Source organism: Scatophagus argus, chromosome 7 (assembly GCF_020382885.2).
Source record: "Scatophagus argus isolate fScaArg1 chromosome 7, fScaArg1.pri, whole genome shotgun sequence".
Lineage (NCBI taxonomy): Eukaryota > Metazoa > Chordata > Actinopteri > Scatophagidae > Scatophagus > Scatophagus argus.
The window spans coordinates 18,906,914-18,930,416 of NC_058499.1; the positions used below are offsets into that span (position 1 = coordinate 18,906,914).

Consider the following 23,503-nt stretch of genomic DNA (forward strand, 5'->3'; position numbering starts at 1 on the left):
CCAGCATTTAAAATGAGCAAAACTATATAAAAACTATATTATCAGCATAATGTACAGTATCAAAATCAAAAGCTTTCATTTTGCAGCAGTAAGGGATATTATATTATTATCATATTTTGATATTTATTTGGCTTATAGTCATTACTTTATATATATTTTTCTCAAGTACTGTTGTGAAATACAAATTTGAAGTACTTGGTGATTGCCTCTTAATACCACTTAATATTTGACTTCCACAGGTCTGAGGTTTGTGCCTTTAAAGCAGGTGGAAGGACTAGCCAATCAATCATTTAGCAGACTGTGAAAAAAATGAATCCCCTATTTGGGCATATAAATGCACAATTGTTATTGTATTTACAATTATGTATATATGTATGTATGTACAATTAATTATAGCTTTCACACAAAAATGCAAAAAACAAATAAACCAACAAAAACCCCAAAACAGCAGCAATGCATCAGAAAGAACAATTTAATGATATAATATTAATATAGCAGTCCCAGTGGCTATTTTTACACATCCAGCACTTTAACCTTACTGAGTACATTTCAACTTGAAGTACTGAAGACCCTGTGCATGCATGTATTGAGTCATAAACAAAACAATAAACAAATAAAAAAAACATTCTTACAAATGATAGACTGTAATCAGGGAATATTTGTTTTTTTTCTGGAAAAATTATTTAAATGATGGATTAATCATTAAATTTTCTATCAATCAACTTCAATAGTCATTTTAGAATAGTTTTAGCTTTAGTAAAACAGTAACTGCGGCTGGATTTGGTGAAGCAAAAAGTACTAAAGTTCCCAGATTTAGTATATTTATTACACACACCAGCAAATGAGAACACTCATGTAAAAATGCCTAAAGCTTAAATGCAGTAGAATAAATGTACTTTGTTTGTTTCCACAACTGCCATCTGATAATTACAATGTCTTGATCTAAGAAACGGTACATGCTATGAACAGACACAAAGAGCATTTGATTATTTGTTCCACTGGTAATCACATCATTATCACTTTGCTTTGATCACAACAAACGTTTTGGTTTCGGGTTCTTGCAGTACAATACAGTGAGACATTGTAGCGTGTGTGTGTGTGTGTGTGTGTGTGTGTGTGTGTGTGCATGCCTTGAACCTGATGGTTGAATCATTGATATTTGGATGTTTAATCAGTCCTCAGTGAGTTGTAGACTAGAAGCAAAAACCTTGTGCCGGTTGCTCTGATCAGTCTAATTAATTCTTGAAATGTGGTGAAGTTGTGGTGTCCTGCTGCTGCCCTGTGAAAGGCTGCATTGAAGTCTGCTCCGACAGATGGGCTCTGTCTACTGAAACAGCCATGAATCAATATACAGTGGGCCAGACCACTTGCTTTGTCACTGAAGCACTATAACAATTCTTTTTTCCCCCCTTCATTTCTTAGCTGCTGGTCTCTTTTGTCTTTCTATTGTGCAATATCCCTCATGGAAAGGAGTCCAAGAACATTTTAACAGTCATGACCAGTCATGACCAGCTGAAGACTTTAAAGATTTAAAAATGCTACATATTGTTTTTGGAAATTAAAACATGGTGTTCATTCTGAAATTGATGACACAAGATCCAATCTAAACTATAATAACTACCAGACTTTATACTCATCATGGAAAAGAACATTTGCTTTTGTTAGTTTATTCTATCAGTGTTTTAAATGGCTCATTTTAGAACAATGAGAGATATTCATCATCGACTGAGACAATTTTATTTTGGTTTAAGCAAAATTAGCTGTATAACAGAAAGTGAAATAATTACTAGTCCCATGGACATAATGTGCTGTGAGCCCTCTACTGGTCACTGTGGGGGCCAACTACACTCTAAACTCATCCTCAAGCCTGCTCAAACCTAAATAAATAGAAAGCAATTACGGGAATGACACTGACAAGCCAGTGTGATGAACGTGACGCCGTCTCTACTCTGACAGGACTTAGTCAGAGGACTGACAGAGTAGAGACCACTGAGTTATTATTTCTTTTAAAAGCAGACAGTTAAGTAGCTTTAAAGAAACAACTTTGAATTTTTCTTTTTATTTCAATAAAGAAGTCAAAGCACCTTCACTCAATGGCCTTTTAAAAGCTGTTGGTTGGTTTTGCAGCTGTGGTCATTTTTTTTTTAAATATATATATGGAACTAAGAAGTATTACAATAACATTTCACTAAAATCATTCACATCACACTTGATAATTTTACATTGCTGTTGTACTTGGGAGCCTCGGGAGTCAATTATATATCCAAAGAATACATATTAGCCGATCCTATATTGTATCCTATGCTGAAATTGATAGGTGAGGAGACACCTCCTCATTACAGTGGTAACCCAGGAATTAAGTAACAGTGAATCAAATAAATCAAATCAAATAATAATGATTATTGTCAGAGAATCCATAACACACACCTGAGTAACTCTTAGATGTCCTTGAGCGTTACTCTGAGGACCACCTCCACGTTATGGACTACTGTTACTGGTATTAAGTGAACCTTACCAACTGGCCTCAGCATGATGTAGTATGATTTATCCTCGTTTCTGTTGGAGGGGCAGTGCGCATGCGCTTGACATCTCCCACACCACATGCGTTTAGATAGCTAGTGCGTCAATTTTCTAAGTCACCAAGAGTAAAAGCGGAAGTGTAGCATATTTTTCTCAGTATTAAAACACATATGTACGAAATTTCCATTACAAGTAACATTATTATAGACATAAGCTGTGATATAGATCGTACTGTGATATGACTATAATGAAAATATTTTTATTTTGTTTTGTACTTTTTTTTTTTCAGCAGAATAGCTACTCACAACGACTTCTGGGTTTATGGACTTTTGAAGATTAACTGATTTAAAATGACCACTCATAATTAGCAGAATTATTTATTAGGTAAAAAAAAAAAAAACTTTTTCATCTCTTTATTTTCCACATGAACTTTGGCACTAGCGTCACCTATAAAATGTAATATTTACCCAGCAAGCTTTATTTTAAAAATCTAACCGGAAGTAGTAGATATTACTGCTGCTAACTAGACAGCGGTCTGGATCAAGACGTTTATCCAGCAGCGGCCGCTGAGCACCGGAGCGCTGATACACTGTGTCGGGAGGGCGTGCGGTATGCTGTCACACATCCACTAAACACTGCTCGTCTTTTATTTCCTGTCCAACTCCCAGCAGGACAAAACCGCTCTCCAGCTCAGACCCAACATGGGTTAGAAAGAAAGCGACGGATGGATTATCCACTTTGTGCACTTCAGCGAGGATGATGGAGGGGAGAATGGACTTGTTTTCGCAGAGACATCCTGACAAAGACGGGGACTGAGAGGGAACAGAGATCGGGATTCGCTGCTTTTCTCTGCCTCGCTTTGCATCATCATTATTTTTCCTGTTTTATTTATTTTGTTTTTATTTTTTATTATTTTCCTCCTCGTGTGTGCGAGACAGAAATGTTTGCAGAATTGCTGTGCGGCGCCGTGGCTCTGGTCCTGTATGTCAACACTCTGGGCGCCGATTTCTGCTACGATGACAGGTACTTGGATGAATGAATGAATGACATCCAGCCCCATGGTACTAACGTCACTGTTTTCACTGTATCTCCCCACCTAATCCTTATCAACTCTTTACTAAAGCAAAGGAACGATGATAGGCTTTCATTCATTATGTTGCCATAACTCTGAACAGTAGTTCATTGCAGCAACACTGTCTTTTAACTCATATCCGCTGAGCTTTTTCATTTCAACAAGGGGCCAAGTGTCAGTTTATCAATAGAGTGTGGTAGCTGAGGAGCTATAGAATGAGCGCAGGTTACCCATCTGTACTACAGTAACTCGGAAGTCACTCCTTTCTGGGATCATGATCAGTATTTTCGGGTATTCCTGTCAGGTCCATGCAGCAGCAGTAGTATCTCAGCAGGATCATTTTCATGGGATGGACAGTGGAGTGAGCAGTAAACAGGCAGTGTGCTTGGATGCGTCACTGCCAAGTGTTGCAGTCTCCTGAGTCTGGACTTGCTCTCAGTCTTTGAGTTGTGCTGAGGAAATAATTGATCTCTGGAGGAGAAGTATGTCTTCTTACTCCACAGCACATGTCCCGCTGCCAAACTGTTTCAAATGCGTACCCTACTGAAACTTTGAGCAAAGTGTTTTGCTATTATCTCCTTCGGTATGAGCAGTAAGTTGTCACCCTCCACTTGAAACTATCTGTATGAAGAAGCGAGGGCAGTGCATGGGTTCAGCAGGGTGATGCATTACTCGTAGCTGGCCTTTTGATATTTGATGGCTGAGTGGTTGTCAGTGCCTCAGGCTCATTCATGCACCATCCAGGCTTTGATTTAGGTCAAACATGATGTTCTCCTGCCAGCATTATGCTATTTATCACTGTCATCTCAGAGCTAATACGAGTTGATTAATAATTAACCATAACACTGGGTGTGGATACACCTGCTCGTAACAGAATTTTTATTGTGCAGTTCATAGTCAATCTGTATGTGCTTTGTGCCTGCAGTTTGTGATTGTGTAACAGGTGTTGTGCATTTTTTTTAAAACACACACAGAGGACACAGTGTGGTGACAACACTGAAAAAGTAACAGCCTCCATATCATCTGGAGCTTAATTTCCTTTACAACTTCACTTATTGCTCTCTGTATAGAACACTTCCTGCGTAACACGTTCCCTCGGGCCTTTTTGATAAGAGTTTGTTAATTCTCTTGCAGTCGAGACGCTATGCCTTTGCACTTGCTATTATAGTCATGTGATTCTGGCAGCTGCTGTGCAAGGACGATGGTGTTCTGTGTCCATAAACCTGTCAGGGAGTGGCCGTGCTGTGGGGAGGAGAGAGGCTACTGCTGCTGCAGAGTCAGCTGCTGTGTGCCAGCTGAAGAGCCTCAAAGTTTTTAATGCAAGACAGAAAACCAAACCCTGATTTTTCTGTAAAGAGATGTTAACTTATTGTTTTTTATTGCCGTGTGAGTTTTGGTTCAAGTTATTGCAGGCTTCTTACAAAAAACAATGAAGGACAGAGTTCTTCAATATACCAGGGTTTGTCTCTCACATGTTTTTCGTCACAAGCTGTCTGTTTTTAACACCCTGTGTTTGGTTCAGGCTTGTAATTAGCAGCCATCTCCTGTCCCCCTGGGCTCTGATGGCGAGGAGGGAGGGAGACGGAGGCAGAGAGGTTGTGTCAGAGATATATAATTTTGCTAAGTCAAAGCGGCTTGGATGTGCAGACTGATCTAACTTGATAATTCTGTGCCTGTGTAGGAAAAAAGCTGACGTGACTTGGTGATGTTAAAGAAGCTGTCATCGTGGAAAATACTGAAATCATGGATGACAATAAATCAGACTGGAAGCTTACCATCACCCAATACCCTGCAGCTTGTAGGAAGGATTTATTTCAACTGCGAGTCTGACACAAATTTATGGATCATTCGCATAATGTTTTGCAGCAACTCAAGGGACAACAGTATCACAGAATGTAGTTGATCTGGTCTTACTTGGTGTGCATTTAAAAAGAAATAAGAAACTCTCTGTCTTCCATTAAACGCTAATGATAAATAGATGCAGAAGAATTAAATAGTTTGTCACAGTTCAACACTGATTACTCTCTGTGAGAAGAGAGACTGTGCCACCCCTCGGGACCTGGCTGCGAAACCAATGCATTGACTTCAGTGTAAAAAGTCAGGATGCAGGATTGTGGTGTGTGCTTTGGGTGCGTGTAAAATGACTAAGGGTTACAGAGCTGGCGTAAAAGACATCAGAGGATCTGCAATCGATTGGCTGGTAGTCTTGTATGGCAGTGGAATACATAACGGTTGGCTTCTTCCTTTCTACATATTCTTCCCATGGTGAAGGGAGTGTCAGAGGAAATAAAAAAAAAGGTTGCTGTGTGTTAACTCTTATCAAATGTGAGTCCACTGGTTACACACTGGTTGAGCAAACTTTCTACATTCCATACACAGTAACCGAAAACATGAAGAGGTCGCACTTAAAAGAAAAAAACAGTTTACATGTGCGAAAACAAATCTTGTTCTCCAGGCTGTAAAAAAAAAAAAATCCCACGGAAGGCAGTTTTTTTTTTTGACCCTGCAGTCGGTCATGGCCTCTCCCTCGATAAAAACGACAGCCTGGAAGAGTGGCCTGCTCCGCGGTGCCAAGTCGCCCCAGGGAGCTTTTCCTCTTCCCCACTGGACACACTCATCATTAACACATACACAGCTTTGACACCTGCGCTGGAAAATGGGAATCATACGTCATGTAGTTCATATCTCTGCTGCTATAATCTACAGTTAGGGCTGAGTGAAGGAGTGGGAGAGCCTGGATAGATGTCAGTGGAGAAATACTGGTGCAATATTCTGTGACTGGCTGCACACTAGAAATGTGTGGTTTACTAGAGATGTTGTGCTATTTGTTTAAGCACCAGAGTGCACCTATGACGCATGATGAAATTGGGGCTCGTTTTGAAAGTTATGTAATCACTGTTCCTACTGCGACAAGTTTACAAACATTAGTCAACTACAGCTCTAAATCTGACCGCACAATCAATTGGTAGAGTGACTTTATGAATACTTTTCCACAGAGAACAGCTAAACCTGGTGAACGTCTTAATACGTTAATGTATTGATTTCAGATGCCGACTTATGTCATTAAGTTTATAAACTAAAAAAGCTTTTGAGCCACAGGTTGAACCACTGTGAAAATACTAGTAGTGAATCCAAAAGGCAGCCACTTTCTCCAGTCACCAGTTGAAATGACTGAGGTCTTTTCAAGGCATATTTCAGCTTTCCCACACACACACACACACACACACACACCTGTTTTGTGGATTACTGTTCCCTGTCAAAAGCTTGACGGATGTGATGAACTGCACCCATCTTATTTCTCTGCTCTGGTGTGATGTTGTAAGGTTTGACTGTGTGAGGATGTGTGAAGGTTGCAGGTCACACTGAAGGACGCAGCCTCCCTGAGCGTAGACAATGATTTATAACGCTCAGACAGTTGGTAAAGGCGAGTCGCTGCTCTGTTTCATGCTCTGAAAGCTTTATTAGGGAAGTTGGTTCTGGGGGCAGACCCGAACGCTGATGAAGTCCGGTGTGAGCTCTGAGTTAATGATGGCAAAGAGTCCACACAGCGCTGTGGGGGTCTTGTGATATTTAATGATTATACCAAGTAGGTTAGGAAAAAAAAAAAAATTAACGAAACAGTTTGGTGTTAATTTATTTTTGGTGTTTGGTGTATTTTTTTATTTCTTTAATTTTTGCTTAATTCCATGTTTTAGTCTTTGCACAGTCTTCATAGAGCCTTTGTTACCTGAATGCTCTGTGTGGTGTCTCTCTGTGGGGTGGAGACCAGCCTGTGTTGTCATACCAGACTGTCTGTGTCAAGGTTTTTGTTATCTGGTAATAACTTTTTTTTCTTTTTTTTTTTTTTCCAGAAAATCTGTTTAAGTTCAACATATTTAAAACTCTGCGGCCATAATATTTGGTGAAAATAATTCCTTTGCGTTCACACTAAACATGAAGTGAATTGTTGATGTGGCACAAGTTGATAGTGTGGGGAGGACTGAGTGGAACAGAGAGACACAGCCTCTGTTCAACACATGGGAAGCTCTGGAGGAGAGACACTGTTTGGAACAGTTCGCCTGTTTATTTAGCCTGCATCTTCAGTCTACTGGAGGCCGAGGACAGTGAGTAAAGAGAAAGCATTGCGCTCCATCAGCATCTTGGAAAGTGCTGCAGTGCTTGTCTGTCATTGTCTAAGTACTCAGCTCTAGCTGTGGTGCCAGTATAACGGTTTGCGGGTCGGGTCTGGTTTTGGGCGGCACATATTAGTTTTTGTTACGGGTCAGGTGGGTGCAGGTAAAAAAAAGAATAAAAAAATACACATGCACAACACTGCTGAACATGGTTCTAAGATGAAGTGACAGAACATGTCAGACAGTCACAAATAAACACAAATGAAAATTTGCTTGGCTTTCTGTGAGCACAAGCCTAATGTAAATTGTGTGAAAGAATAAAGATAGCTGATTGAGTGTCATGCCCAGGTCATGAAATACCCACGCTTTGGGATGGGGAAGCATGGTATCAGCGGCCTCTTTGAATTATTTTTAATCAAAGATAATGACCCAAATTTCCTTTCCTCTTTTGAAATCTTTCGGGACACGTGGACTGGCATCGGAAACTCTGGTCTGTGCCAATGGCTGCCTCTTCCTTGGCACTGTTTGTCAGTGCACTGATCTGGAACCCTACTCTCATGGCCTATACTATAGGATGGGGTATGCGGTTATGTTGAGGGCGGCAACCCAGCAGTTTGAGTATCTCCACTTTTTTCCCCAGTAAGGCTTTCTCTGTCTGCGCCCTGTAATTACCGTCCTGCCTGCATGGAGGGACTCACGACATGGTTTAGTAGTTCTAGCTGCTCCGCTGTTTCTCTCTCTTTTTCTCTGTCTGCCTTCCTTTCAACAACCCCCCAAAGCCTTTTAGGCCTCCAGCTCCCATCACCCAACGACTGCCTCCAGATGGTCCCATTTGGTAAGCAGTTTAGGGTTTTTCTCCCCTCTGCAGTTTGAAGGGGAAGGTTTGAAGTGCATTCAAATGGAGGATGTTGCATTTGTTTGTAGTTGCCAGGACGGAGACATCAAAGCTTCCAATGACAGAGAGTGCATAACCGAGTCACTAAAGATGGCCTCATGACAAAAACACATACAGTGATACTATGTTTTAAAGTGGCTTTAGTCAGTGTCTTTGTATGTAACAGTGGATGAAATGGCTATGACAGCTCGTAGTGAAGAACCCACAGAGCATTGTCCCCTAAGCTCAAAGGTACTTTTGGATCGTTTGCCCAGTGTAAGACACATTTTTCCTTCAAGCGTTGGTGGAGAGCAAGACAGGGTTAAAAGGAGAGTAAATACTGGTCTTATATTTGTCAGGTGACCTAAAGATATGACTTAAAATGAATGGTAATTCTAAATGTGTAAACAAGCAACTGTTAGCTAACAAGTTAGCCATGGCAAATTAAAATGTCAGAAGCTGTACGTCCTTATTTCTGTTGCGCTTTAGTGGCCAATGATATCAGCTTGTTTTTTTTTTTTTTACTGATGATGAGTTTGAGGGCGGCACGGTGGTGCAGTGGTTAACATTGTCGCCTCATAGCAAGAGGGTTCCAGGTTCGAATCCCGGTCTGGGCCCTTCTGTGTGGAGTTTGCATGTTCTCCCTGTGCCTGCGTGGGTTTTCTCCAGGTACTCCGGCTTCCTCCCACAATACCAAAAACATGCACATTAGGTTAATTGGCTACTCTAAATTGCCCCTAGATGTGAGTGTGAGAGTGTGTGGTTGTTTGTCTTTGTGTGTTGGCCCTGCGATTGACTGGCGACCAGTCCAGGGTGAACCCCGCCTCTCGCCCGTAGTCAGCTGGGATAGGCTCCAGCTCCCCCGCGACCCTGACGGATAAGCGGTATAGAAAATGGATGGATGGATGATGAGTTTGATAGTAGCTATTTTCAATGCATGGTGTATCAGTTGTCTAGAAGAGGAAACATTGATGTTCCTGCATTCCCTACCTCAAACCACCAGGGACTACAATCTGTTGGCAGGAGAGGAAGGGGATATAAGGAAGGCGCCCTGCCCAATCTGTTGGCCCCGCACTTTCTCTGATAGATTTCCTCAGATGAGGGGAGGAAAGTGTTTGGGATTTCTGTGCAACGTTTACAGATCATTCACAATCACTGTGTGCCAACCTGAGACTGGTCAGATTCCAGGCTCAGTAGCTGTTATGAGTCAACAAACTTGGATGTAAAAATTTCTTAGCAATTTTCCTTCCAATTTCTTTCTATCTTTGCCAAAGTATTGCAACAGTAACCAGCCTAATCTCCTGCCATGTAGCTACTGGACAGAAGTAGATGAATCTGTGATCAGAATATAGTGCCACTGTGACCATCTTTACTTGAGCTACACCAGCCTAGAAAGATCAGATTAGTGTCCAACCACAGAGAGACTAGATCTTCATTTTCCTAACCTCTCATTTTCCAACAGATAGCCAACTATCTAAAATTGTTATTTTCACCCTTGCCACAATTGCAAGATAAGCTATCCTGGCAGAAATTCATTTGTCTCTAAAAATACCATTAATGAGGGGTTCTGATATGTTTGCGAGTTGGTTCTCTTAACCACAAAACCCTACAGAATTACTTGAAGCATTGGAGTCTTGGACACAGTGAGTTCATATTTAGGTCAATAGGAAACAGCTGACTAGATATGATGCTCCTTTTTCTCCCTCACTGTCATCAGGCCCAGAGTAAGACTTCATTATACTGTATCCTCGTTATTGAATTTCACCTCCTAAAGTTCATTTAAGAAATGTTGGCCTTTGTACTGCACTCCCTTTGGTGGGACAAGGAAGGAAAAATCCGAAATACCTGCGTATTTGGAAAATGTGCAACAGCAATTAAATCTGAGAAAGTGTTTTATTGGTGCGCTTCCTCATATGTAAAATGTGTGGAAATGCACACACTGCAGCAGAACAGTGCATTCCTGTTCCTAACTGTGGACTTCCTTTTCTCTACCTTTCCATTCTGGGTCACCAGGTTTCTCAGTGACTGTCAAAACAGTTAAATTAGCTCCTCAGACTGCTGTGTGGCCCAGAGTGGAGAGGCAGCTTCCACTGTGTGATCTGTCTGTTGGTGGGTGTGACCCCGCCAGGCTTAGGCGAACTTTTTCCTTTCAGTAGCTTTGTCACTGCTCTGGCAACTGAAAGGTTATAAAGAGGAAATGGCAATTGTTTTTGTTTTTTTTGCACTTCATATAATTCAGTTAGACAAATATGTCAGCTTATAAAGAATTGCAGTACAGAAATGCCAAAGATATGTTTAAATGAAACATAAAAATGAAGAGAGACTAAAGCATACTGTCACACACAGTGAAGCTATTACACTAACAAGTTTATTAGCCATGCTAGTGGTATGGGTGGAAATCCAGGCCCATCAGTCCACCTCTTTGGTGGTCTGTAATGTCTCCTACACTAACCCTAACTATCACATGGGCTCCCACTAAAATTTGCAGGCATTCATGATCCCCAGAGGACAAATCTCAATTACTTTTGTTATCCCATGATTTTTTTCAGTGCCATCTGCAGGTCAAAATTCCTGTTAAGTTTATGGTCAGATATCTGCAAATCTAATTATGTTCCGGTTGGCCCCATTTGTACTTATCTGTTAACATGATTATTATGAGCATGTTAGCATGGAGACGTATTTTTTTAAAGCACCACTGTTATTAAATACAGCCTCAGCAACTGTGTTGATTCAAGTTTTACACTTGTAAATTCCAACAACTAATATAATAAATGAATGAAATATAAATGAATAATAAAAATAAGAGATCTTTATCAAATTATCCTTAACCAAATCAGTTAGTTTATAATAATCAGCCAACAACAATTCAAAAATCTTGTGATCTTTTACTGTCCCCAAATCTGATCAGTGTGCAAAAACAGAAGGTTGAAACGCTAAGCATGGTAGCCCCACTAAGCTGTGGTCAAGTGTTTCATGTAATCACAGTAATCCTGAATGACATTTTATGCACAGAACATGCTCCTTTGGCGACACCAGACACCCATAACCTCCACATCCAGATGATGTCTAGACTCAAAAGAAACTTGATACACACACAAGTCTTAAATACCTGTGATGGCTCTATGTGGAGCTGATCACGGCGTCGAGCTAAAAGTACCTTCCTTTGATTACTTGAGCAAACTGCTATCTGCCATTGGCTGAAACTATGTGTGGAAGGGAACTGAATAACTGGTGATTGCTCGCTTCAGCTGATTGTCATTTGTGATACACTGCAGCAGAAGGTCACTGGTCTCACTATGGGATTGAAAGCTGCTCATGAGCAGTCACCATGCCCATTGTTTCTTGAAAGCCTTTGCCAGAGCAGACCCTGCTTCAAAGCTGCCATAATCAGGCTCTGATGCTTTTAAATCACCCGACTGCTATGCAGTGGGATGAGAAGTGGGCCATATGTAGATGTCAGGTTGTTGCCTGGTGGTGACATTAGAGATTGCCTGTGCTGTGCTGCACAAGGTGTTAACCTCAAACCTCTTTTGGTATTCTCAGTGCTCCTTCGCTGACTATTTAATTAAAAGCCAACAGATTACCTCTCCTAATACATCATGTGGTTAGGGCACACACAGACTATATACTGCACACACACACACAACAATATTAATCGCCTTAAATGGGAATAATGTGTAATACTGGACTGAATCATCCAATAAGCAAATCCTTCACATGGTCAGTATTGCAGGGCAGATATTAAGCATAGCTACACAATAATGTGAGAAAGCCATTAAAGCTGCCAAGGAATACACGCAGTCAAAAGGATGGATCAGATGTGTTTGACGGACAAAAGGAGATTAGTCGTGATGCATCTGGTGTGTCCACTCTGTGAATTCCTGAAAACAGATATGAACGTGTGCAGTGGTCTGTGGAGGCTGGCTGTAGGTTATGCTGTCATCATTAAACATGAGTCTCAAATGATTTGACTATGCCCAGGCTAAGTTGTTAATGGGTCAAGACAAGGGTTTGGATTTTGTGGTCTAATGCTGCCTGATGGCTCTTAAGCTGTGGCCACTCTCAGGCTCTTGGCTCTGTTCATATTAATGGGATTAACAGAACTGTGGATGAGAGGGGGCACAACGTGTAAGCAGAGAACCCCAAGCCATTAGACACAAAAACTCCCCTGTCCCCCATACCCAACACTGATGCTATAGTTTGCCCTTTTCAGTAAGAGGAGAGGAAAAGGCTACCCCCTCTTCATTGGGCCTCTGTCTCAGTGGCCTTATTCTCTGACAAGGAGCACTGGCTCGTTTCGATAAGGTTATGACACAAGTTGGCCGATTCGGGGGCAATGCCTTTGTCCATTCTAAGAAGAAGGTGCTGTGTGGTCCCTCTGTTCTCCCTGGGCCCAATGAAGGAGGCCATTTGTCCACAAACAGAGGGGAATTAAGCCGTGGTTGTGTTGGCCTGTTGTTTATGAAGGACAAAGAAGCAAGACCTCAGTGTTCAGTGTTTGAACAGAGCTGCAGCTTTGCGGACCAAACTTGTCAGAACCAATTGAGTGAACTCACTACGGTCGTACGTGCTCTGGTTAGTGTTTTCAAGAGGCGAGACGGAGGAAGGAGGGCAGAGGATTCACAGCTAGTGAGCTAACAGAAGCTTCTTTGTGTTATGAATATGCCAGTTCAACTTGTTGGCATGTTGTTGGCTTATGGTTGTTTAGCTGGAAAGATGATGTGTCAGTCAATACACTCGCTGCCTGACAAGTTGAGAGCTGATTGCCAGACTGGGAACCAGCCATAAGCTTTTGATTGCCAAAGCTGACAGAATGGTTGCCATATTTTAGTCATTTATAATTGGAGCAATTATAGTCTGGTTTAATTTTAGGGCATATTTTAGGCATGAAAAGGAGAAATCAAGAATGGGTGAACTTCTTTGATAGAACCCACATGTCCTTCCTGGTAATATTGTTGTTTTTGAAAATGAATTAAAGGGTTGTGAAGCTTTTAAGCCTAGCCTGACTTGCTGCATTCCTGTCCTGAAGTGAGTTGTACTCTGCACTCTGTCACAGTACCATCCTGTGTATCAGCTTTGTGTTTTAGAAAGTGTCTGATTCTTTTTTTATTTTCATTTAGCTGTTTATAGTACTGGCTCGTGTGCAGTGAGTGCAACAACAGCACTAATATTCTCCCCTGAGGAGCTTATTACAGAGAAGGATTGAGATTATCATGCCAAGAAGATTGACAGATGCAGTCATTTCAGCAAGTGACCTAAAATAACCTATAGCAGCAGCCGAAGTAGCAAAGGAGGAAGTTAAGAGACATTAGAAAGTTGAATTGGATGGTTGGATGGACTTTTTTAAGCAAAGCCATGATTGTTCCCTAACCCTAAACACACATTTACACACATTTTTAATCAATTTAAAAAAAAAAATCTCTTTATTTTGCTTGACATTATTATCAGTTGGGCCCTTTTCCCTTTCAAGTCAGATTCAGGTTCATTCCACAAGTGTTGGAAGGTCTCTGTGTTATTATTGTGGTTAAAGTGGCTTTCAAATATAATTACAGTATCTGGTGTTTTCTAAGTGTGGTAAGTGAGTTAAGTTCAGTGCAGAAGGGCCTGTGGTCTGGCCAGTTTAGCCACTGTGGGTAACCTGTCGCTCCCCGCTGGCTTGTAACACTGGGACACAATTAAGCATGTTCTCTTTGTGGCCTTTTTTTCTGATGCTGTGTGTTCTCTCAAGTCACTGAGTTGAGCTATCCGTAAAGAGGGAACCACACTGCCCATTTCAATCAAGAGAATGAAATAGTGAGCAACTAGTCAGGTATTATAATATACTTTTCTTTATTTGTGGACTTGTGCACAAGCTGACAGGGCAAATTGAGGACTGAATTCTTGTGGACCCGAACAATCCCTGCTGTTGGAGTTGCCTGCTCCCTCCCTCTTCCCTCACTTCCTACCTCTGACCAGACCACAGCAACAGAGGAAGCACATCTTTTCACAAGCTACCTCTAATTGATACCGTTGAGCTCTGGGAACCCAGTGCGTGGTTTTAGTACTCTGCAAAATGCGTGCAAAGCACAACAGCCTGCAGTGTGCCACCCTCTGGGACACCACAGGTTATTTACAACCAGACGACCAGTCTGGCCCAGGTTCTCGTATAGTTTCATTTAAGTAAGTTTTTTTTCAAAAAAAAAAGAAAAAAGAAAAAAAAAAAACCAAAACACCACACTTGGATCTGACCCTTGCCAAGCCTTGTCATCAAATCACTGCACTGAAAGAGGGCAAGAGTTGAATCCAGTCCAGGGCTGTAATCTCAGCCTTAGGGGGCTATTCACTAAATGGTTGTGTGGGTTATGAAAGAATGAAACCAGATATATATGTAGGTAAAGTTCATGCTGATGGTACTGCCTTCCTGCTACTGTTTTGCCTTTCCTTGCTGACTAGAGCTACAAAATATTCATAGTTGTTTACATTAGTGATTTTACTATTAATTATGTTAAGTAAGGTTTTTGGCCATGTATATTTTGTGTTTGCACATAAGTATGTAGAGTTACCATATCCAATCAAATATGGTGTAAATTGACAAGTTCTAATGTAGCTTGTCATGGCTTGGTGAGGCAGACGAGTCTGACATCTCTCCAGATGGAGAACAGCTTGCGTTGTATTGTATTTCACAGACAGCGCCAACCCTTTCATTCACTCTCTTTCTCTCTTCCTCTCTCTCTGTCAGCATGAATAAAATCACAAGGGTGACAGATTGATGGAATCGTGATGGTTTACAGAGTTGATTTCAGTGGTTTATTTTGGCTGAGCACTGACCCTCAGTGTCTGTGGCTACGGTGTTTCTCCTCGTCTTTGACCTTTCGCATGTGTGACTTTCCCCTCTGGCTATTCTGCTAAGTGAGGTCTTCCTCATCGGTAGGAGGTGGATGCACACGATTGGCCCACGTTTATTTTTGATCGGACGAGGAAGTTTGGGTTGGGAGAAAGTGTGCACAACTATTTTTCCTTTACCAGCCCCTGAGGTTAGAGGATCTGGAGAGAAGCACTGTCAGCTGCTCTGACAGAATAATGAGATGTCTTAAATACGCTCTCAAGAAAAATAAATTTTTCACCTGAGAGAAATTGAGGGCATGCAAAAACAAAAAGAGAAGAGCTGGCAAGAAAGAGAGGACTGATGGAGCGTTATGGCATTAAATGGAAGGTCTGATCCTTGATTGTTTAAGTGTGACTGTGAAGGCCTCGAGGCTAAAATTTTTCAATCTGTGGTGAGCATGTGTTGTCCTGACTGTGAACTCCAGCTGCTTAGAGTCTTACAGCATTTACCTGATGAGATGTTAAGAGGGCCCAAAACCACGCGGGATCCCCCAAGTGGCTCATACAAACGTGTCCAGTCTGTACAGTAGACATTTGTTGCCACCACATGGTAGACACATCGACTGTTATAATTAGGAGGCATTTTGAGGGAAATCCATGCACAGCGGTGCTGGCTGGCAAGGTTTGTTTTCATTTGTGCGACTGTGGTCCCTGTTGAAGACCCTCACCTCCAGACAGATGTGGAAAGTGTCACTCAGAAAGCTCAAACCGTTGCTTTTTTTAAAATTTATTTTTGGCAAAAACTGTTTAGCCTCATAGCCAGGCATAATGTTTTATTTTCTACAAACAAGCACTGGAAGAAGACAAATTATGCAGAGAAGAATGATGCTAATATCAAGATACTTCTTGATGCGGGTCAATTTTTGTCTGGGAAGTAGAAAGAAGAAGAAATTATCTGTCTCTGCTGGTAGATTTCCTTCTCTCGTTTAAAGAAATATACATTATCAGTACCGAATGCTCGATTAAGTGACTTGCATAGTGCTCTCGCTGTCTCATCCTCTCATTTAGTACTACTTTGAAACATTTGCTACTGCAGAGCTCCCATCACTCCACTTGATTGATGAAGCTGATGACTCTTCCACATGACAGCTGAAGTAAAGCAGGCAGGCCTTGGGTATGTGGGTCCGTTCCCTCCTTGGAGGCATGGCGCTGCTGTTTGGTGACAATAGAGCTTGATTGGTGTCTATGATTATATCACCTCCTAGGCTGCATGTCCTGGAGCTCTCATTCTCATCAACGGCTCATTGAGACATTATTGATTTTTAGGCAAGAAATAATCCACCATAGTTTCATTGAGCACACAGATGGCTGGCCCTTATTAGGTTAATAAGGATTTCATTTATTTCTTCCTGCGGCTGCTGCAGAGCCCATTCATTCATTTAATGAAGTGTAAATCCATAATAGAAAATTAATGACTTATATTTCCTGCAGCATCACAGCATTGTACTATAAATATATATATATACATATATAATACATTATCTGTATAGGAGTGGTTAACATCAAACAACAAATGGTTTTAGTTCAAGATGTACTAGCATAAGGAAGTAAAACCTCTCATTGTTTTGTATGTGAGCTGTTGCATGTGGCCAACAAATAAAGTTCAGATTTATGTAGCAGAAGTGATGATGTATGTCACAGTCTACCGTTGGGGTCATTTGGCTGTAAATCATATGGATGAATGATGGATACAGGCTGTCACTCAGAACAAATGAGCTGGCAGGACACATGCTGTGATGTTTTCCTGCACAGTGAGCTTTTATATATGGTAACAATGTGACATCAGTGAATTGGGAGTCTTTGGAAATGACAAAATCAGACTTCTGTGGAAGAATAAAATTACTGTTTCCTCTTTGGACTGCTGACAGAAAGGCATAGATTGTTTTTTTGTTTTTTTGGGGGTTTTTTTGCAAAAGGCTTTAGGAATTAAAGCTGTTTTTTTGTGTGTTTATGGGACTCAACTTTTCATGCAACATACAGAAAAATAAAGACAAAATACAAAAAATGTGCAGCAGAATAGTGGTTAGATCCATCTGGGAGAAAGCTCTGTGCCATGATGCAATACTCAGTAAAATTATCCTTTTTTCTTTGTGCCAGTACCGCGCAACTTATTTAAAGGCACTTTACAGTTGCTTCCATGGCTAGTTAAATAACCTTTTTTGTATTTATTTATTTAACACACAAAATTATCCCTAATTTTCAGTTTGGCTATGATTACACATTTGTTTTTTTTTTAGTGTAATTGGCTGTTGTTTTCATGGGTAGTTTGTGTTTCACACTAAATTGCTAACTTGGCTTTCAGCCTTTGCAATCACAATTTCCCATCTGAGAGCTGTGATTAAGCCACGCTTGGTCTCCACAACCTGCTTAACACAAGGCAAGGTCTCCTGTTACTAAACAATAATATTTTAAATGGAATTAGGAATATTTTACGTTGAAATTTGAAATAATGTGCTGTAAAGTACTTCCTCAGTACAATAGTACATGGGGTTTTTGTCTTGAAAGTTATACTTCATGTTGCCAGGGCCTAATAGCTTTACAGTACACTGTCTGAGTGAGTATATTGTTGGATAGGACTCATTCAGAGCTGTGCCATAATCACATAATCATCATTATGAATGATCTCATGCCATTTATGAAGAAGACCTCTGGTTTTCTTTAAGAAGCCTGCTGTCTCGCATGTCTGTTGTCTGATTGATGGAGAAAATAGCTCATATGAAATATTCCTATTTTTAGTTTTGGAAGTCATCAGTAGTCTTTTTTTTGACAGTATTGCATTTCCATTTTATAACCTAACTGGTTCATTTTTATTTCAATATCTTTAATCATTGTGAGAAGGGGGGATCCTTTGCCTGAGACTGCATGCATGCCAGTGAGTGAATACTGTGGAAAGTAGAAACCTGAGCAGAGCTGAAGAGGGCCACAGGTCCATTTGTTGCTGGTTTTATATGTGCATCACAGTTCCTGTGTTGTTCACAATAATCAAAAAGCAGATTCTTATGCGGTTCCTTCATCTGAAACCAGTGGATTTAATAATAATATAGTTACCTAATAAAAATACCTCTTCTTTTTAAACTGTGTAACAGATGGAAGATGTTGCATGTTCTCCTCACACGAACAGTTGTAGCCTCAACATTGATACATTAATTAATAAAACAGAGGATTGTCTCAAAAGCTTTAATTATTTGCAGATTTGTCTGACTTAGGAGGCTTTCTGTGTAGCTGTCAGTGGACTCCCAAGGGTGAGGAGGCTGCTGCAGACGCCCACGGTCTAAACCAGATTAAGAGTTTAAACCTTTGAGTCCCCAGTCGAAATGCTGTTAAACTTCTCTTCATTTAGACCCAAACCCTTCTTGCAGGGGATTTCTGCATGCAAGAATGTGTTGCAGTTTTTTTTTTCTCTGAAACTGGACAAGGAAAAGTAATAATGATTGCTAGATGACTCATGACTAGACCAGGAAGTTAATGGTTTTTTTTGTTGTTGTTTTTTTTTTTTTTTCATTTGCCTTGTTGAGAAAGTGGGTCAGGAATCTGTTTGATGGAGTCAGTTTTTATTTGCCCCTTTGCCCTCTGTTCCATTTATTAACTTATTTTTTGCTAGTTTAATCTTCCTCATCTTCCTCTCAAACTTTCCGCAAACTACACAGTTGGAGTTGAAGTTTGGAGTTCACACACATCCTCTAATGTCATTCAACTAAACTCCTGTGCTTCACCTAACTTCATAAACATCTTTATCTAACACCATTTTCTCACAAGTGGCCTGGTCAATACTGGCAACCCATTTTTGCCATGGGCTGCTAGATATACTAGCACTAATCTAACCCTAACCCTTGCTGTAAACTGAGATCTTAAAAGATAGTAGAAGTAGAGACTTGAAGGCAAGATACATTCAATCTTGATCAGAAAATTCATGATTGAAATGATTGAATAATGATTGAATAATTGAATTCATGACAAAAATGATTGAGACCAAAGTGTCTCAAAATGGTCACGCATCTAGATCTTAATTTAAAAAGTGATCAAAGACTCAAGGTTTTGTACTCACCCCAGCTCTAGATACAGAGGTAAAGCCCAGTTCTCCTCTGAGTACATGTTCGGTGTTTTCACCTCAACACAATTACACTCTCTGATGCCTCTAAAACCTGAAGCCAAGGTCATTTGCATATCCATAAACCTGATGGTGCAGTTGACAGTTGAAAATTTTCATATATCCATATATCTGCAGATATGAATTTGATATGAATATACATGAATTATATGATATGAATTTCCCTCGGGATCAGTAAAGTATCTATCTAGATAGTGTAGTGTGGATGATGCCCTGTTGATGACAAAGAGCAAGCATAACTAAATAAGGGCCAGCTGTTTTCTAAACACATACATCATGTTACATTGTTTATCATAATGAATCCAGAGTTGTCAGTCTCGGCACAGTAAGTAAACACTCTCCATCAAAACACTAGGCGCAGCATTACAAGAGCCTCATGTAAAATGTGGGGCTGCTGAGAACCTTCACCATCTCATGCAGTAAAACTGCTGTTGTGCAAGTGTAGCTCTGTGTGGTGCAACCTTTGGTTGATCTGAGTCTGTTTTCCTGCCAACTTTGTGCAGTAGCTAACATTAATTTTACTAGAAAACTCACCTCAGATTGTATCATGACAAGACTTCATAAACATTTGATGTGTTGAGCTGCTTCCCTCATTTTCCTCTTTTTTATGTAATACAAACAAAATTCTTTTTCAGTGTCCTTATTAGCTGGGAGGTCAAAAACATTTTGCATTTTCACAGTGTTTTGAATGAAAGCAGAAAAATATGAAATCACACCTGATGCCTTATGGTGTTCGCTGCATTTGTTATTTGGGTGAATGAAGCAGACCAACAATAAAAAACATCTTAGTCTCAGTACAAGAACAGACGAGACTGAATTGGACACTATATGTACAAATACCTTGGAGTATCTTTGGCATCATTCAACCAAACGGCAGATGTTAATACTATTTACCCTTTCACTTTGACAGCACCTACTTGCTTACCTTATTTTAAGCAACTTTGTAATGGTTATTAGCTCAGTTGGTGATGTGTTTACTACTGCTGGGACTGTGTTCACGTGAGCAGAATTTAAGACTGTTTATTTGGGACCAGCTTCTGCAGGCCCAGTCAAATAATTGTGAGATTTATGAGTAGGACAGAACACCACCTCAGTGTTCGACAATGTTAACATGAAGTGTTTTGGTACAGATAAATCATCTGCTGTCAGATAACTGTGAAATGATTTTGCCCAGCTCAGACTGAACAGGAAATACCTGTTAATTTTCCCTGAATGCTCTCTGATTATGAGGAACTGCAAGTATAACTGACGCTGACTAGCGCAGAGTAATTTTCGTGTTGCTTTTTTACCCTGCTTTTGTTGTAAATAAAGTAAAATGAAACACAGACATGCGTATGAGCTAACTCTTCTAACATTCTTACTTCTCTGCCCTGTCTGTGGCATTGAGCCATAAGCCATTTATTTATTGCTACAGATGGAAATCTTAAAAATACAGGTCACAAATAAATCATTTTATTTTGAAAAGACTCATTTATTTCCTTAATAGCTGTGCACATTACAAAAGGAGTAAATAGTGCACTTGGTGAAGACTACTTAAGTTGAAGATTAATATGCTAGAGTGTAAACAGCAGCAGGATAATATACATCAGTGTGGCTCTCTGATGTGTTTTTCAGTTTTTGGACAACAAAGGTGTTCTGTGGCACAGAGAAATAGGCTGCATCTGGCTCTGGCTACAAAGAAAGTACTTGAGTGGGATGAGTTTAGGTCTGTTCAGTGAATTTGTTAAAAATAAGAACAAATGTTCTCAGCACTGTAAAAAACATTTTGCTTGGCTGTTAGTTTGCATCGGTGAAGCTTCCTGGCCTTGAACAAGTTACACCGAGAGCAATATTGACTGACAGATGTGGTGGGCCAGTGGTGGCTTCCAATAGAGCTAACCAGCAAGAGGCTGGTAATTGATTTTTTAAAGCCCCCCCTGCTGGCTCAGTGAAATGAGATGACATGTACAGTCCTGAGGCGTAGTTGAGTGGAGGGAGGGACAAGGGGGAAAAAAAAAAACGTGGAGCACGACCCACAAGAAGATCAATACGACATGATGAGGGTGTGGAAATGGTGCTGCAGCTCTTTGTTCTCAGTCGGGTCTTAGCTATAAGCCAAGCATTTTGCCACACTACAATTGTGATGTTACTAGAAAAAAACCCACATCTCTAACACAGGCCATTCCATTTGACTGGCCATATGAGTGACCATGTGTTTTTTCATGTTGCAGGCAGAGAATAATTCTTTTTAACTGCCCATAAGTGTAAGTGATATCAAGAACATAAAATGCAATATGGATTGCAGAAGTGGAAAAGCCAACCTACAAAAACATTGAGACATCACACAGATAGTGGTTGCAAAGATTTATAATCTCAATTCTGCTCTATTGGAAATAGATGAGCTCACATTTTTGGATGAACGCTTGATTGCAGTGTACTATACTTGATGTGAGAGGAAAAATGGTGTCCATTATTTGGCTTTTGCTTGGGGCAAGACCTAAATAATTTGTTGGTATAACATGAATAATACAAACTAAGGACAGGGATGTGGAGACAGTGTGAGCCTGTTGTATTTCCTGGGTTGTGTCTCTGACTTTGAAACCGACCGTAGTGCTTTGTTCATCTTTTTACATGTAAAGCATAGAATCCGTGCAGTGCAGTCTTTGGTAGTAATACCTTACAGTGTAGCTTTCCTCAGCCAAAAGAGGGGATAGGTCAAACTGCAAGTACACTTTTCAAGCCATAAAAATCCATATACAAGTATTTTTCTTTGGAATTTAGAGAGAATTCCTCACCCTCAGGAAAGGCAGCTCAAGGGTTAGGGGAATAACGGCTTACATTGCACCTCATAAAAACTTGTGAGTACACCTTGAGTGCTGCTGCTGAAGGCCTCACTGAAGGTCCCTCACTTGCAGACCACAAAGCAGACCCTAAGAATAACAGAACTGATGAGGAGGAAGGTGGTGCAGAGGACAATATATGCCTTCACACTGCTGATTTGTGTTTCAGTGTGGGTGTATATCCCTCTCCCTGTGTCCTTCACCATAAAGCATAGTTTCAGTGTGATAGAGAAGTGACAGATCATCATGAATTCCTTCTTCCCTTCATTTTTGAGTGATAGTTGAGAAGGCTTTTCCTGGTGGCTCTTCTGGATGTTCCACAGCTGCCAGTTGACACTCCAAAGCGCTTATGTGTGTGTTTCCTTCACAAATCCAAGAGTCTGGCTAAGCCTTTGGCTACTGAACTGGACTAAATGTGTGCACTGTGTAGCATTTTAACCCAGCTTGCATGACTTGAATTTTTAATATCTGCTCAGTAAATAATCCAGTACTGCACTCTGTTGCTTTTGAATAAGAGGCATGACAGAGAGTAGGGTCTTGTACTTCGCCTCTGCTGCAAGTGATTTTATTATTCTGTGGCAACAATCAGCACTACTTTTGGGATATGACCTCTAGTAGATGAATTATGAGTAGCTGAACAGACAGATAAACACTTTATTTTGTCTTTACTCCCAACAGATATGTGGTGAATCGCCTGGAGCTATGAGTCATTTGTTACACTGCCGTTGTTGTCAGAGGACAATAGTCATATTGATTATCTGAGTTGGTGAACAAAACAAAAAAATTGGTCCTCTTCTATTTTGCCCTTTGCACTGAGACCAAAAATAGCTCAGAAGCGTGAGCTTGGTGTGATTGTGTCTTTGTTATGAAGTAGTTTGCCGTTATTGCTGAAATGATTACTCAATTAATTGGTGACAGAAAGTGTTGAAAGCAATTTTCATGAATTAATTCAACATAAAATCATTCATTAAGCAACTACAGCCATGCTAGTGACTCTGTGAGGCTGTAATTAGCAGCAGTGCGTCAAGCTAAATGCTAACAACAAACATCAACATGCTAACAGGCACCCAGCAGCAGCGCTAACATGCTGATGTTCGGCAGTTCACCTTCATCTTACCCTAGCCTGTTCGCATC

General features: G+C 40.6%; 1 protein-coding gene across 1 annotated transcript in view; it reads left to right on the forward strand.

The window, feature by feature from the left end:
• Positions 1 to 3,073: 3,073 nt before the first annotated feature.
• The window catches only part of tmtc2b (transmembrane O-mannosyltransferase targeting cadherins 2b), a 90,210-nt gene continuing 69,780 nt past the window's right edge, over positions 3,074 to 23,503 (forward strand). The window contains exon 1 of the mRNA XM_046394034.1: positions 3,074 to 3,543. Within this exon, the coding sequence (XP_046249990.1) occupies positions 3,461 to 3,543 (83 nt within the window). The 5' untranslated portion in view covers positions 3,074 to 3,460. The remainder of the gene's footprint in view (positions 3,544 to 23,503) is intronic.